Consider the following 13,916-nt stretch of genomic DNA (forward strand, 5'->3'; position numbering starts at 1 on the left):
TACACACACACACACACACACACACACACACACACACACACACACACACACACACACACTCACACAAATGTAACTTCACTAGCCCCATACCTCAAGACCCTGTTTATTAGCGAAGGACTCAGAACAACCTGAGCCTCCCTCAGCCAATCAGAACAGGGGAGACAAGGGCGTGGGGAGTCCCGGGTCACCCCTTTTCTTCTCTGCATTCACTGCCCACAGGGTCAGGTGGGCAACGCGACTACCTCATGTCTAGTGCTTGCTGAGGCCAGGGCCCGGGAAGGGAAAAGGCAGGCACTCCTGGGGGCTCCCCACATGCCTGGCGTCAGAGGGCCACAACGGGGAGTGTGACCACCTCTGATGAGATGCTGAGGTCGGCGAAGTCGCTCTGCGCCCGCCACCGCGCCCTGAGCTCACGCTCCCAGCTGCCCAGCACGCTGCCCAGCGCCGGCAGCAGGCACTCCGGGACGCTGAAGGAATAGAGCGGGAACGCAAGCCCCGCCGGCCGCCAGGAGAGCCGCACCGAGAACACGCGCAGCGGCGCCAGCTCCAAGCAGCTGGGCTCGGTCCGGCCCTGGCGGAAGGTGTAGGGTGTGGGGTAGCCCAGCAGGATCCCGAACAGGGCGCACAGGCTCCAGTCCGCCGGCTGCAGGCGGCTGCTAGACACGGCGGGGCTTGCGCTCCCTTGCAGCTCCCGCAGGTGCGCGCCCACCTCAGCCACCAGCGCCCGCAAGTCCGGCCGCTGGTCCAAGGAGCAGAGAGTGGGGTGCGGCTGCTCTCCCGACACGTCCACGAAGGCCACGCCGCCGCCCAGCACCAGCTCTAAGTGCTGCCACGCGCGTTCGGGGCTGAGCACCAAGAGGTGATCGCCGAGGTCCAGGACGTGCAGCCGCTGGGTGAGCAGCCCCAGGCCCCGCAGTGCCTCCAGGTAGCCTCTCAGTTCGGCCTCACCCGCCCCGCCGCGATCGTAGAGCAGCGCCGGCTTCAGCCCCCGGGCCACGGCCAGCACTTCCCCGGCCAGGTGCAAGCAGGCGGCCCGCGGTGGCCCGTGGCCCCGCCGGCGGCCCGAGCCCAGGCTCCGCCGCGCCGCCGCCACCAGCTGCAGGGCACTAGGCACGCGCGCGGGCCCGCGAGCGTCACGGCGCCCGGCCTCATCCATCCGCAGCTGCGCTCCCCGGCGGGCCTGCAACAGAGCGGGGCGGGCTGAGCGTGGAGTCACGCAGACCCTCGGCGCGCGGCCGTCCGGGGCCAGACCCGCGAGCCCCCCACAGGGGCTGACCCCTCGCCCGGCCCGCCGGCAACCGCACCCTGCACCGAGCGCGCCGAGCGGGCGGCCCCACGGTCCCCGCCGGCACCGCCGACTAAGGACTTCCTCCGGCCCGGGGCGTTAGCTCGAGGGCAAGCAGCCGGCCAGCCGACCCCGCCCGGCCGCGAGGTCCGACTATTGCGCATGCCCCGAGACCCCTGACGTCAGGCGGCTTGTTCGCGCGCCCCGGTGAAGCTCACGGGCCGGGCGGGCGCCGCCGACGCCGGAAGTGAGTTCCCCGCGGCCCGCCCCTTCCGGCCCAGCGTAGGAACCGGGAGAGCCGCTTGGGCTCGAGGAGGCGGGGTCTTGAGAGCGGAACTGAGCGGAGGAAACGGGGATTGGCAAAAATAGTCGAAAGAAGGCGGGGCAGAGGGCGGAGCCCAGGGGAGGGAAAGCCTGGATCTAGGAGAAAGCGGGAGGAGGGCACCTGGCCAGCGACTCTGTTGGCAGCGCCGGAAGGAGGAGGGGAAGAGGCGCGCCGCGCGGGGTGTGGAGAGCGGGCGGAAGGCGGTCCAGGACTACGGAGAAGTTTTTCGTAGGGTGGAACGTGCCGACGGCGGTGCTGGCTAGGGTTGCACCCCTCCACCCTCTCGCTGGCACTTGACAACTCCCTGGATTGCAGGGGGTGCATCGGGCGGACGGTCCCCGCTCTGGGTGCCGAGCGCCCACACCCAGCAGCACAGGAGTGGACAGACGGGCGGGACGGTAGAAAAGAAAATCGCTGCGCCTGCCCGACGGGGTTGTCCCTCTGCTCACACCCCTGCACCCCCGCCAATGTGGTTCCTGATTCGGCGAGGATCAGAGAAGCCGGTCAGCCGCTTGCAGGCGCCTCTGACTAGCGGGGCGTGGGCAGAGCCTGCTGTTTCCTTCCAGGGTGCTTAGTGTTGAGCCCCGGAAATGCCGCCTCTGGCCAGTTCAGCCCCTGCACATGGAAAGCACTGCAGACTGGGAGGGTCCTTTGCCCGCCTGCACTGAGAACCTACCCTCCCAAGGAACTTGCCGCCTTGGACCCCATCTCAGTCCTGCCCTGGAGCAAGCCCCCACCCACCAGTTGTTGCTTGGAGCTCGGCTGGTGTCGGCCTGGGGAGGCACCACCAGCTCCTGTCCTGTTGCACATCCTGCTCCCACACCCAGATCCTTGCAGATCCCCAGATCCCCAGAAGGGGAGTGGGCTGGTCAGTGAGCATTCCACCAGGACCTATCTCTTCCTCAGCCACACTGGGGACACGCCCCCTCCTCCTCCTGACTTCTGGGTTTGAACCACCCACAGCCACTGTTGCAGGTGCAGCTTGGGGCGGGGGGGGGGGGGGGGGGTGCGGCAGCCTGAGGAAGAAAGGTCTCCGCTTCCTAGATAGGCTTCCTAGGTGGGCGAGGCCACAGCAGAGGAACCTGTGAGGGCCTAGGTTTATTTAGCTCCACCTCATTTGAAAACTTTTAAAGGCCTCAGTTTCAGAGATGAAGCAAGGAGAAATGTATGCTGGCAGTAGTTTGCACCTCCACCAGGCTGGGGCCCTCCTGCACTGAGCCCACACAGGCACCAGCACAGAAGACCCACTCCTGATATACCTCAGGGAGAGGGAGCCCCCATCCTCCAGGGGGCCTCCCCCGGCTCCTCTTCTGACACCAGGGCCTGCACTGTCCCTCCCCCTCCATGGCCATGAGTGCAGGCACAGGCACGCCTTTCAGACTTTGGCACCTCTTTCTATTTAGATACCAAGTCTGTTCCTAGGCAACCAGTCTCCCCGCCTGCTCACTTCCTGGGAGGGGTCACTCACAGTACTCGCAGAACAGGTCAAACGGAGGATCAAGGGAGCAAGGGGAAGAGGACACAGAATGATGCCAGCATGTTCTGGAAGCTGGTGGGGAGAGGAGGCCAGACAAGGGAGTGGGGGTGCAAACTGGACCCAGGTGCTCCACCAAGTTACTCAGATTGGTCCGAGGTCATATGCAACTGGCAGCAAAAGTGCCACAGGAACCCGGTCCTGACTACCCAGCCAGCCCCTTAATTGTCACTTCATGCCATTTCACCCAGAGAGAAGAAGAGTCTGAAGGGTGACTTTTCCATAAATTAAATCAACTTTCAAGCCTTGGCAGAGTTGCAGGATCAGAGAAGACCAACACATTAGGAAGAAGGGGGCAAAGCTGGTTCAATCTGCATTAAAAAAAAACCCAAAAAAACACCAGTATGTACAATCTCATCTATAAAAACAGCAAAAGGCTTGCCTGCCTGGCTAGGGGCAGCAATGTGCAGGGTCAGGGGGCACTGAGGCCTGACTACTGGGCGGGCAGTGCAGGGGGCAGCTGCATGTTGGGGGTGGCTGGCACGGGCTGCCAGCCATCCTGGGTCTGCAGGATGCGGTACAGCTGCTTCAGCTGAGCGACAATGTTGTCTTTGATGTCGGGAGTGGAGATCTGCAGACGCACACTGCCACTGTCAAAGGAGCGTGTGAAGTCGCCAGAAAACATCTCGTAGATCATGCGGGCCACCACGGGGATGACCTGTGGGACAGTGCGGGGGAGAGGGGGTTGAGACCAGGACAGAGCACAGGTAGTGGAGACAGGGAAACAGAGCAGGGTGTGTGTGGGTGGGGAGGGGATGCGGTGAGATGAGGCTGGAGACAGGACAGAGCGCAGGGCATTGAGACAGGGCTGAGTAGGGTCCGGGCCGGGAAAGTGCTCACAAGCAGATGCTGAGCCACTGCACTTCATTTTGCATCTGCCCAGGTGAAGGGGCACAAATCTGACCTTGGAGGTGGGGACGTGGGCTCTAGGACTCCTGCACCTACCTGGACCAGAATGAGCTTCCTCTCTGGGGGCTTCCCATCCGGCCATTCCTCCCCGAAGCACAGGTGAATCTCAAATGGCGGCTGTTTCTCGATCTGCCCCTTCTGGTGGGCGATGAGCTCTGGGGGAGTGAGAGTCTGCATGTGAGCACCAGGAGTACCGGCTGCACACACAGCCAGGACACGGTCCCCTGCGGCCCACACTCACAGCATCCACCACCAACACCAAGCCTAGACCCCCCATCAGGTCTATCACACTGTCAGACAAGGGGTTCAGACCCTACCACAGATCCACTCCTACCTCTTAGATATATCCAGTTCACCTGAGACTTAGCCTTCTGCTACAGGGGCTGCCACCCCAGCCCCCGGATTCGAGGGCAGCCCAGAACCCAGTCAGCGCTTGAGGAGACCCACCGCTGAGGAACGTCTCCAGGCAGAAGAGTTTGACCTTCTTCTGCCTCTCGATGAGGTTGGGCACAGCAGGTGAAGGGGCGCAGGGCCCAGACCAGTACACCTTGCACTGGCACAGACGCACAGCATAGATGGCGTGGCCGCTGACCTCCAGGATCAGCCCCCGGTCCATGACGTCCAGCAGTTTGCTGGTGAACAGCTTCTGCTTCTCGTTGCTGATGTGCTCTGGGCCAGGGAAGCGGACCTGCTCCAGGCTCACAGGCCCAAAGAGCTCCTCCTGGTCGGGCATGGGGCCCAGGTCCCCGTAGAAAAGGCGGCAGCCCTGCGGGTTGCTCACCGTCATCGTCTGCCCATACTCCTTCCCACGGTACTGGAATTTGATGTCCAGGTCCGTCACTGTGGGGAGAGCTCAGTAAGCACCAGCCAGGGCCATCACCAGGCACAGAGACTGGGGGGGGCATCCACACAGCCTGTACAAGGCCACCTGAAGCCAACAGTCCAAGGCCTGTACATGCCACACCCCAGGCACAGCGCCCCTCAGGAACTGAGACCAGAACCAGTGGCTCCCAACTTAGGAACAAGAGCCCATGCCAGCCCCCCCTGCTCCCCAAAAGGAACCTCTATAGGCCGCAACTGTCCCATCTGACAAAGGTGACACCCATGCGTCCGCCCGGCCCCTCACACATCTGCCAGTCCTCCACATGTAGCATGAAGGGAAGATGAGACCAATCCATGCCCAATCCAGAAAGTTCTCCCAGGGCCCCAAACCCTCACACTCCCAAGCACTCCCTCAGACAAATTATGGCTGCTTCCCTCCCTGGCCCCTGGCCTGGTCCCCACCTGGCAGGCCAAACCAGGGACCCGGCTTCCTTCCCACTCCCGCTGCCACCAATCAGAGCTGCCCTCAGCAGGCAGCTTCTACCCCAGTGACTCATCAGCCAGGCCTGGGGTCAAGCAGAGGCCCAAGGGTGCACGCACTGGGCAGGGAGCTGATCCACAGTTCTGGGGAGCTGTAGAAGGGCTGCATGGGGGCAGGTGGCACTTCCATCTCCAGGGGCTCCGACTTGGGCCATGCTGCTTCAGGGCTGCAGTTGCCCACGCTGGCTGGTGCCATGGGGGACCCTAGAAGACACGAGGTAGGTGACGGGAGCAGGCAGGGCACTGCACTCATGCTCCAAGCTCATGCGTGTGCCCACAGATGGGGCAGAGTCCGGTCAGGGCCAGCCCCAGGTTCACAGTGTCCTGGAAGAGGCCTCTTCTGAAGAGGGGCAGACATGGGGGCTTTCTCGGAGATTCACATGAAAAGGACATGAATCGGGTACCCCCAAACTGGGCTCTGGTGACTCAATCAGGCACTGGGTTGACTCAACCAGATGGACTCTGCTAAGTCAGTGAGTGCGAGCAGGCCAGCACTCAATCCGAGACAGAGCCATCCATGGTGACCTAGAAAGATCCAGGCCCCAGAAAGGATTAGGAGCTGAAAGGGGGAAGAAAATCTCCTTCATACCACTAAGAAATTCAAACCATGGGAACCATACTGTTCACTCCACCCACCCCCAGGGAAAGTTCTAAAGAAAGATGAGGGCTGGAGCAATAGCACAGTGGGAGGGTGTTTGCCTTGCCTGACCAGGTTTTTTTGTTTGTTTGTTTGTTTTTTCTTTTTGGGTCACACCTGGCGATGCACAGGGTACTCCTGGCTCTGCACTCAGAAACTACCCCTGGTGGTGCTCAAGGGACCATATGGGATGCTGGGAATCGAATCTGGGTTGACCGCGTGCAAGGCAAATGCCCTACCTGCTGTGCTATCGCTCCAGCCCCTGACCAGGTTTTGATCCCCATCATCCCATTTGGTTCCCTGAGCAGCACCAGGAGCCAGGAGCAAGCCCTGAGCATCAGTGAGTATGACACAAAAAAAAAAACAAAAAAGGAAATATGAGAAGTTGGAGAACTTCCTCTGGGCCAGCCTCTCTGGCCTGGAGCTCTGCCCAGTGCTCAGAATCATAGACTGGGTCTCCAGCACACTCTCCCTGTGCTGACACAGCTTTACCACATCACCGCCACATTCCTGCCACCTCCCAAGGCTGCCCGCTGGGTGGCATCAGCAGGCACAAGACAGTCCATGACATTCCCTCCCGTGAAGAAATGGCAAATGGGCCCCCAGTTAGTGCTGTGCTGGCCTGGGGCCAAGTGAATGGCCTGAGTGGGTCCGGTCTAGGACTGCTTGGAGGGTCCTTCCACACACTGGCCCAGGTTCAATCCCCAGCACCCCAGAGGGTCCTCTCAGCTCCACTAGGAGTGACCACAGAGCCAGAAGTAAGCCCCGAGCAGTGCCAGTTGTGGCTCAAAAACCAAACATAGAAAACAAATTGCAGATGGAGGGCAAGGCTCAGGCTGCAAGGGAACAGGAGGGGCCTACTGACCAGGGGACCAGGAGTGGGGTGGGCTACTCCTCAGCTGGCTGTGTGGAGTGGGGAGTGTGGAAAGAAGTGGTGGGTGCAGAAGGAGCCCCCCAGTCCCTGACCCTTTCCTCCAACAATGCTGGCCATGGACTCATGAAGGATAGGGGTAGCAGTAGGTGGAGCCCAGGCCAATATGCCAGAGGGGACCAAGTATCCCTAGACATGCCCTAGAGCAGGCTGTTCCTGCACAGGGTACCCATGAGCTGCAGAGAACAGTGTCAAACTTGGCAGCAGGTGGCAGCTCCCCATCCCTGTTTTGAGTGTCTGTGCCCACATGCCATCATGGATGGGCTTACACTGCCCCCTGTGCCCTGCCCCACTCACCGCTGATATTCAGGAAGTGGAAGGTGTCCTGGATGGGGACATGGTGCTGAGACTGGTCCAGCTCGTCCTCCTCATCCTCATCGTCCAGTTCGTTGTCCTTCTCGTCCCAGGGGGCAGACCCAGTGGAACCTGTCCCACATACCAACCTAGGTCATGACCGAGCTGGGCCCCCACCGCTCCCCGGAGAGAGCCCCCTTCATGGACAGTACCTTCCCCCAGGGCCCTCACACCCTGGGTGTCACAGCTGGGCCCAGTGCAGAGGGCACTGGTGGGCACTGGACCCTGAGTGGGAGAACTGGACAGTTAGTGGGCACTTGCCTGAGTCCCTCAGCTTTCCTCCCACCCCCTCTGAATATATATTTCAATTTTCCTCTCATTGCTGGCCAGGGTTCCAACCAGGGCTCCGGGCAAGCGCTTGACCACAGAGCCATGTTCTCCTCATCCTCTGTCTTCCTCCTCCCTCCCCTGTCCATATCCTCCCTCCCCTGTTCTATTCCCTTCCTGTCCTCTTCCCTCCCTTGCCCCCCTCCTCTACCTTGGCTTCCCCCACCCTACTGATGGCCCCAGCCTCAAGGACTCTCACCTGGGTTGACAATAGAGCCCTGGGGTTGGGGGATGTCGCACACTTGGTAGATCTTCACAGGGTTCATGGGCACCTCCTTGGTGCCATCATACATAAGGGTGAACTCGCGGCTCTTGTTGAGGGCACAGCGGAGCTGAGCCTTCCACTTGGCAGGGTCCGGCTCATCCACACCCTCCTGGTACTTGCCCGTTTCCACTGCCCAGGCCTGTGGGCAGAGCACCAGTGCATGCTGCAACTACCCAGAGCATGCCCAGTCTCTGCCATGGGCATCACACAGATGCAAGCACACCTCACACCAGACATAACAAACATCAGAAACATAAATCATATACACCACACACACACCATCACATACCATCACATACACCACACATACCAAACACATCATCATAAACACACATCATACACCATCACACATACCACACAGACACCACACACATTGTCATAAACACAAATCACACATCATCACACACATCACAACATCACATACCATCATACATACCATACATACCATCACACACCATCACATACCATTACACACATCACACACCATCACATACACCATCATACACACCATCACACACCACACACTACACATACACACCATCATACTCATCAGCCACACCAGACACATCATCATAAACACAAGTCACACATACCAGATACACAGTCACATACCATCACACACCAAACACATCATCATAAACAAATCATACATTATCACACACACCACACATACCATCGTATACCACATATTGTTACACATCTCTTCATATATATACACCCCTTCCTGTGTGCCATATCCAGCCTCCAGGCAGAGAAGGGAGCCAGAGACGCAAATAGCACATACAGACCACACACATGGAGACCACATGTGTACACTACACACATGCAGACCACACACATGTACACACAACGACCGCACACACACACACACACACACACAGATCACATGCTGACATGTACACATGCAGACCCTGGGAGGAAAGCATCACTGCTGGAACGAAGGCTCTGGTCTGAAAGTGGCCTGGCTACACCAAAATGTTCCTGGGACTCTGGGGCCTGATTCCGGGGTTTTGTGGGGGTGCGGGGGGTGCCTTGTGTTTGTTAGGACTGAAATGGGGGACAAGGTGGCCTCTGAGAGCCCAGTGGCTGTCCTTTGGGCCATTCAGCTGGTGACAGAGGGTGGTATCAGCTTGCAGGGCTTCAAGTGAGCCCCGGGAACCGGTGTGTGGGGACCTTACCGCCCCCACTTCCCTGTAGTTTCACCCAGGAGCCCAACCCACACAGTGGGTGAAGCCCCAGCCCATCTTGGGTCTGCAGCAGTGTCATGCAGTGAGTGAGCAGCTCCAGAGGAGGCCCGCCCGCACCTTAAAGATGGTGTTCTCCTCCTCCTGCTGCGGGCTATGGCGCGTGGCGTGCTTCCATGGGATCTGGAAGCGCTTGGAGTCACGGTGCAGCCAGATGAGGCCTGGGTATAGGCCACTGTCCACCTGGGCCACCAGCCAGGGTTTCAGGCGCACTCTGCGCGGGTGCAGTGCCATGACCTGGGGAGAGGGGAGAAACTGAGTCACAGATGCACTGTGCCAGGTGGGCGGGGAAAAAAGAGCTGGAAAGAATCTTTGATTCCTGCTCTGATGCCATTTCCACCCTGGCTCCAGCCAAACCAGAGTTATCAGGGAAGCAGATCACATTTCTCCCAGTTAAATCTGAGCAGAAAAATAGAAAGATGATGTCACCAAGCTGGAACATGTTTCCGCATAAAGCGGCAGGGGGGGGGGTGCTAGGGAGAGGAGGGGGTCTGGAAAGGTAATGGGGAAGGAAGAGGAGGGAGAGAAGGAGAGAGGGAGGGAGAAGAGAAAGGAGGGGAGGGAGGAAGAGGAGGAGGGAGAGGGGGAGGAAAAGGAGGAGAAAGGAGAGGGGGAGGCGAGGAGGAAGAGAGGAAGAGTGAGAGGGGAGGAGAGAGAAGAGGAGGGTGAAGAGAGAGGAAAGGAGTTAAGGGAAGGGAGGAGAGAGGGGAGGGCAGGGAGGGCCATGCTGTTTGCCCTCCAGAGCAGTTCCCCATCTGCAGGGAGCCAGTGCCGGAGGTGGGGGTGGCAGCAAGGGCCTCCCTTGCACAGACAAGCAGACAGCTTGGCGCTGGGCTCCAGGGCCTCTTCCTCTGTGCCGTCCACAGTCCTACGCCAGGTGATGGGCACACAGGGACTGCCCAAGGCCCACACCCCTTTCCTGCAACTGGAACCCTGGGCCAGACCCCTTCCCATTTCTGAGGCGACTCTCTCACCCATGTCAGGGACAGGCCCCTCCCCCAGCCAGCCTATGGACCCAGTTTTCCTTCTGGGACCATGGGAAGGGGTCTGGCCCAGGGTTCCAGTTGCAGAAAAGGGGTGTGGTCCTTGGGCGGTTCCTGTGTGCCCATCACCTGGTGTAAAACTGGGCCCATAGGCTGGCTGGGGGAGGTGCCAGTCCCTGACATGGGTGAGAGAGTCGCCTCAGAAACAACAAGCCCACAGCACCCTTCAGAGGCTCCTGTGAGGTCAGTGCAATGCTGTCCCCAACACGAGAGCTCATTCGCCTGAGTACAGTGCTCTACCCAGGCCAGAGACCCCTTCAGCCCCCAGAGACCCCCCTCAGTCCCCATAGATCTCCTCAGCCTCTAGAGAGACCCTCAGTCTCCAAGAACCCTCAGCTCCCAAAGACCCCCTCAGCCCCCAGAGATCTCCTCAGCCCCTAGAGAGCCCCTCAGTCCCCCAGAGACTTCCTTGGGTCCCAGAGACAATCTTCATCTCTCAGGGACCCCCCCTCAGCCCCCAGAACCCCCCTGCCCAGAGGAGCTGAGTTGAGGCTACCCACAATGCCATGCCTCCAGGGTCAGACTCCCCACTGTGGGGATCCCCGCCTACAGCCTTGCTCCCCGAGAGTAGAGCCTGCTGGCGCCTGCACTGACCCAGATACCAGGTGTGCAACGGGAGCCTCCCCAGGGAGCACCCCGGTGTGTGTCGGGGGGGGCGCCCTGGCCTGAGCCCTGTGGGGTCAGGTGGGCCTGGCCGACAGAGAGGCCAGCACACTCCGGGGCAAGTCCCAGCCCGAGGAACAGGAGGACGGACTCGGGGTGTCACTGAGGGTTGGGGAGCCTCTGTGCCTACAAGAGCCCGCATTGGCCCTGGTTGACCCTGGGCTCTCAGGCAGGCCCATCACCCTCCTTTGGGTGGGGGGCTCGTAGCCTTTGGGGGGCCTGGGACCTCTTCACCCTCTGCCAATCGCCAGATCCCCCAACTGCACTGGCGCTGATGCTGACTGGGCAGCGAGGAAACCAACAGTCACGGGTTCCTGCCCAGACCCGCTGCGCCATGGAGCTCCTGTGGGACAGGGCGAGGGGGCAAGGACCCACATCTTTAGGGGAAACATTTATAAGAGGAAGGGCCCGTCAGCATACAATACCCAGAGGGCTCTGTGCCAGGAGGGCAGCATATGCTCCCAAACCTGCAAATCCACGGGTCCTGCCAAAGGAAGTACACGGGCTGGGACTCCCACCCCCTGACCAAAACAAAAGGACAGACACTAGGGAGCTGGGGGTTCAGCACTGGGTACAGGCAGGCGTGGATCTGCCTCAGGCGCCAGCAGGCCCAGAACAGTGCTGGATACTGGGGACCTCAGGCCCAGTAGCAGAGCTGGGATTCTTCCACTTGTGTTTTAAGGAAAGGACTCGTGTGGATTCATGATCTGCCCTTGGTGGGAGGAACCAAGTAAAGGGGCTTCGGAAAGAGGCAAAGCCCAGGCAGCTACAAAGTCACCTTTCAAATAAAGTACAACAAGCATTTCTGCAGTCACAGGCAGTGGAAGCATTTAAATCTTTCTGTCTGCAGATGCGGGTGGATTTCTTTCCTGCAGATCTCCCCACTCTCCAGTTGGGAAAACTGAGGCTGAGAGCAGTTCATGTTCCCGGATCCAGTCCCAGCCCCCAGGGAATGTGGTGCCCAGAACCTGCAGGCCCTCCCAAACCCTCCCTCCTTCCTCCAGGACAGGCAAAAACATCAAGATGGGACTGCGAGGATAGTCCGGGGCTGCCGGCACCCACCTCCAACACCTCAAACTTGGGGCTCGACTGAGACCCTCACCTGCTGAGCCACAGAGGCAAGTGGACCCAGACTGGCGCAGGGCTGCAGTGTCCCTTCCGGCCCAGGAATGGATCGAGGACTTGGCCCTGGCGGCCGGTAAGGGGTGGGAGGCCAGGTTGGCCCCTAGAAGCCTCTGAGCCGCTCCTCCCTGGCCTTTCCTCCCTTCCGGGGGCCCCGCCCAGGCCTCCAGCCCTCACCCCCACATCCTTTTCCCATGGCAGCCCCTGGCCCCCACACTCGTCCGGGTGCCCCTCCACAGCCCCTCTCTGCGTCAGCTGCCCTCCTTGCTCTTGGAGCAGTTGGGGTGACCCCTTGTCCATGGGCAGCCTCGGGGCAGAGGCACTCCAGACTGCTTCCAGACGGCCTGCGGGGAGCCGGGTCCCCCGCGTGCTCCTGCCCCCAAGATGAGGCCTCCCACCCCCCCACACCCCCCCCCCGCGGGCAGCCACGCCTAGGGCCACTGCCCCACACCCAGCTCGACTCCCCGGGAAGCCCCGGGTGTCTCTCAGGGGAGGGCCCAAGCCCTGGGGGAGAGGAATCTAACTCAGGCGCGGGCCCCCGGCACACCCCGATTTCCAAACACCCACTAGAACTGCGGGCCTAGGGGCCAGCGGCGCGGGGGCTCCTGAACGACGGGGCAGCTCCCAGCCGCAGCCGCCGTCGGAGCAGGAGCGAGGAAAAGGGTCGGGAGGGCGCCCTCTGCAAAGGCACCAGGGCAGGGCGGCCGGTCCCGCCCGCGCCGGGTCCCCCACGAGCGGTCCCCACACTGCGGCCGGGACCCTGCGTCCACGGCAGCCGGAGACCCACCTTTTCGCGCTCGGCTCCCCGGAGCGGCGGCCCACCACCACGTCCCGGCTGGCTGCCCCCGGCCGCGCTCACGTCGGGCCGCGGGCTCCGCTCCGCCGCGCCCAGGCCTTACCTGCCCGGCCCAGGTGAGCCGGGCTCACGTCAGCGCCGCGCCCAGTGCCGCAGGCCCCGCCCCCGCGGCCCCGCCCCCGCGCGCCATTGGCTGTCGGCGGGAAACCGGACCCCCGAGGCCCCGCCCGGAACGCGCGGCCAGCGCAGGGGCCGGTCCCGCCCACCCGGGCTTCTCTGCACCCCGCGGGACAGGCCAGCCGTCACCCTGCTGCCCACTGCTGGCAAATGGGTCGCGGGCACGGGCGCCTGCAATCTCCTGGGCAAGAGGTCGCTCCCCGTCCGCCGCCTCTCCAGTGGCCTCTTGCCCGACCCTTGGGGTGCTGGGCTCCTTCACCTTCACCAACCAAGAGGAAAGTGAGGCTGCCTGCTGGGTCACTCGACCAAGGTCTGGCGTTCAGTCCCCATCCACTAGCTAACTCGACGGCCTGGGTCCCCCTTTGCCACCTTCAGGAGGCGCTACAGCGGACTGGGCTTTAGCAGGACCCCATTCCCTGCCCCCAGTGATCAGCCATGTGTACCCCATGGTGCACAGGCAAGCACTCTCTATTGGGCCTAGTGCCGACCACACCAGCCCACAGGATCATGCTGCGAGGGACCCTCGCTGTCCCCTGCACACAGGGGCCAGTGCACCTCGACCCCTCCATCCCCAGCTGGTACAGCCCAGAAAAACTGGGAAGGCCTTTGGGGCTGTGGTGCAAAGCCTCTAGCAAGACCTCCAAAGAGTAGAGCTGAGGGGGACATTGTGTTCCCAGACTCAGACATGGCTTCCCCAAGCCCTGGGTCTCAGCTTAGACGTGGGCCCCCAAGCCCAAGTCTCAGCATGTGCTTGTCAAGATGCATCTGCACATAAGGATGGAGTGTAGACCCTGAAGTGGGTCTGCCTTGTGACACGTCCTTATAAAAATCACACAGGGTGCTGTGGCTCAGAGCACTGCCTTGCGAGTGTATGGCCCAGGGCTGGGCCCCAGCATTGCTGCAGGCGGCTCAGCTGTCCGCCCTCCACACACACCTGTGTGT

General features: G+C 61.2%; 2 protein-coding genes across 2 annotated transcripts; both read right to left on the reverse strand.

The window, feature by feature from the left end:
- Positions 1–87: 87 nt before the first annotated feature.
- On the reverse strand, positions 88–1,479 carry C2H1orf74 (chromosome 2 C1orf74 homolog). Its single transcript, XM_055127303.1, has 2 exons — positions 1,305–1,479; positions 88–1,180 (listed from the first exon to the last, which is right to left on the reverse strand). Exon 2 carries the CDS (start codon positions 1,154–1,156, stop codon positions 323–325), a length of 834 nt encoding a protein of 277 aa, XP_054983278.1. The 5' UTR covers positions 1,157–1,180; positions 1,305–1,479; the 3' UTR covers positions 88–322.
- Positions 1,480–3,418: 1,939 nt separating this feature from the next.
- IRF6 (interferon regulatory factor 6) lies at positions 3,419–12,939 on the reverse strand. The gene is made up of 8 exons (XM_004616186.2): positions 12,789–12,939; positions 9,234–9,410; positions 7,864–8,068; positions 7,281–7,409; positions 5,476–5,619; positions 4,501–4,893; positions 4,090–4,208; positions 3,419–3,802 (listed from the first exon to the last, which is right to left on the reverse strand). Exons 2-8 carry the CDS (start codon positions 9,405–9,407, stop codon positions 3,578–3,580), a joined length of 1,389 nt encoding a protein of 462 aa, XP_004616243.1. The 5' UTR covers positions 9,408–9,410; positions 12,789–12,939; the 3' UTR covers positions 3,419–3,577.
- Positions 12,940–13,916: the final 977 nt, after the last annotated feature.

The sequence above is a fragment of the Sorex araneus genome, chromosome 2 (genome assembly GCF_027595985.1).
Source record: "Sorex araneus isolate mSorAra2 chromosome 2, mSorAra2.pri, whole genome shotgun sequence".
Classification (NCBI taxonomy): domain Eukaryota; kingdom Metazoa; phylum Chordata; class Mammalia; order Eulipotyphla; family Soricidae; genus Sorex; species Sorex araneus.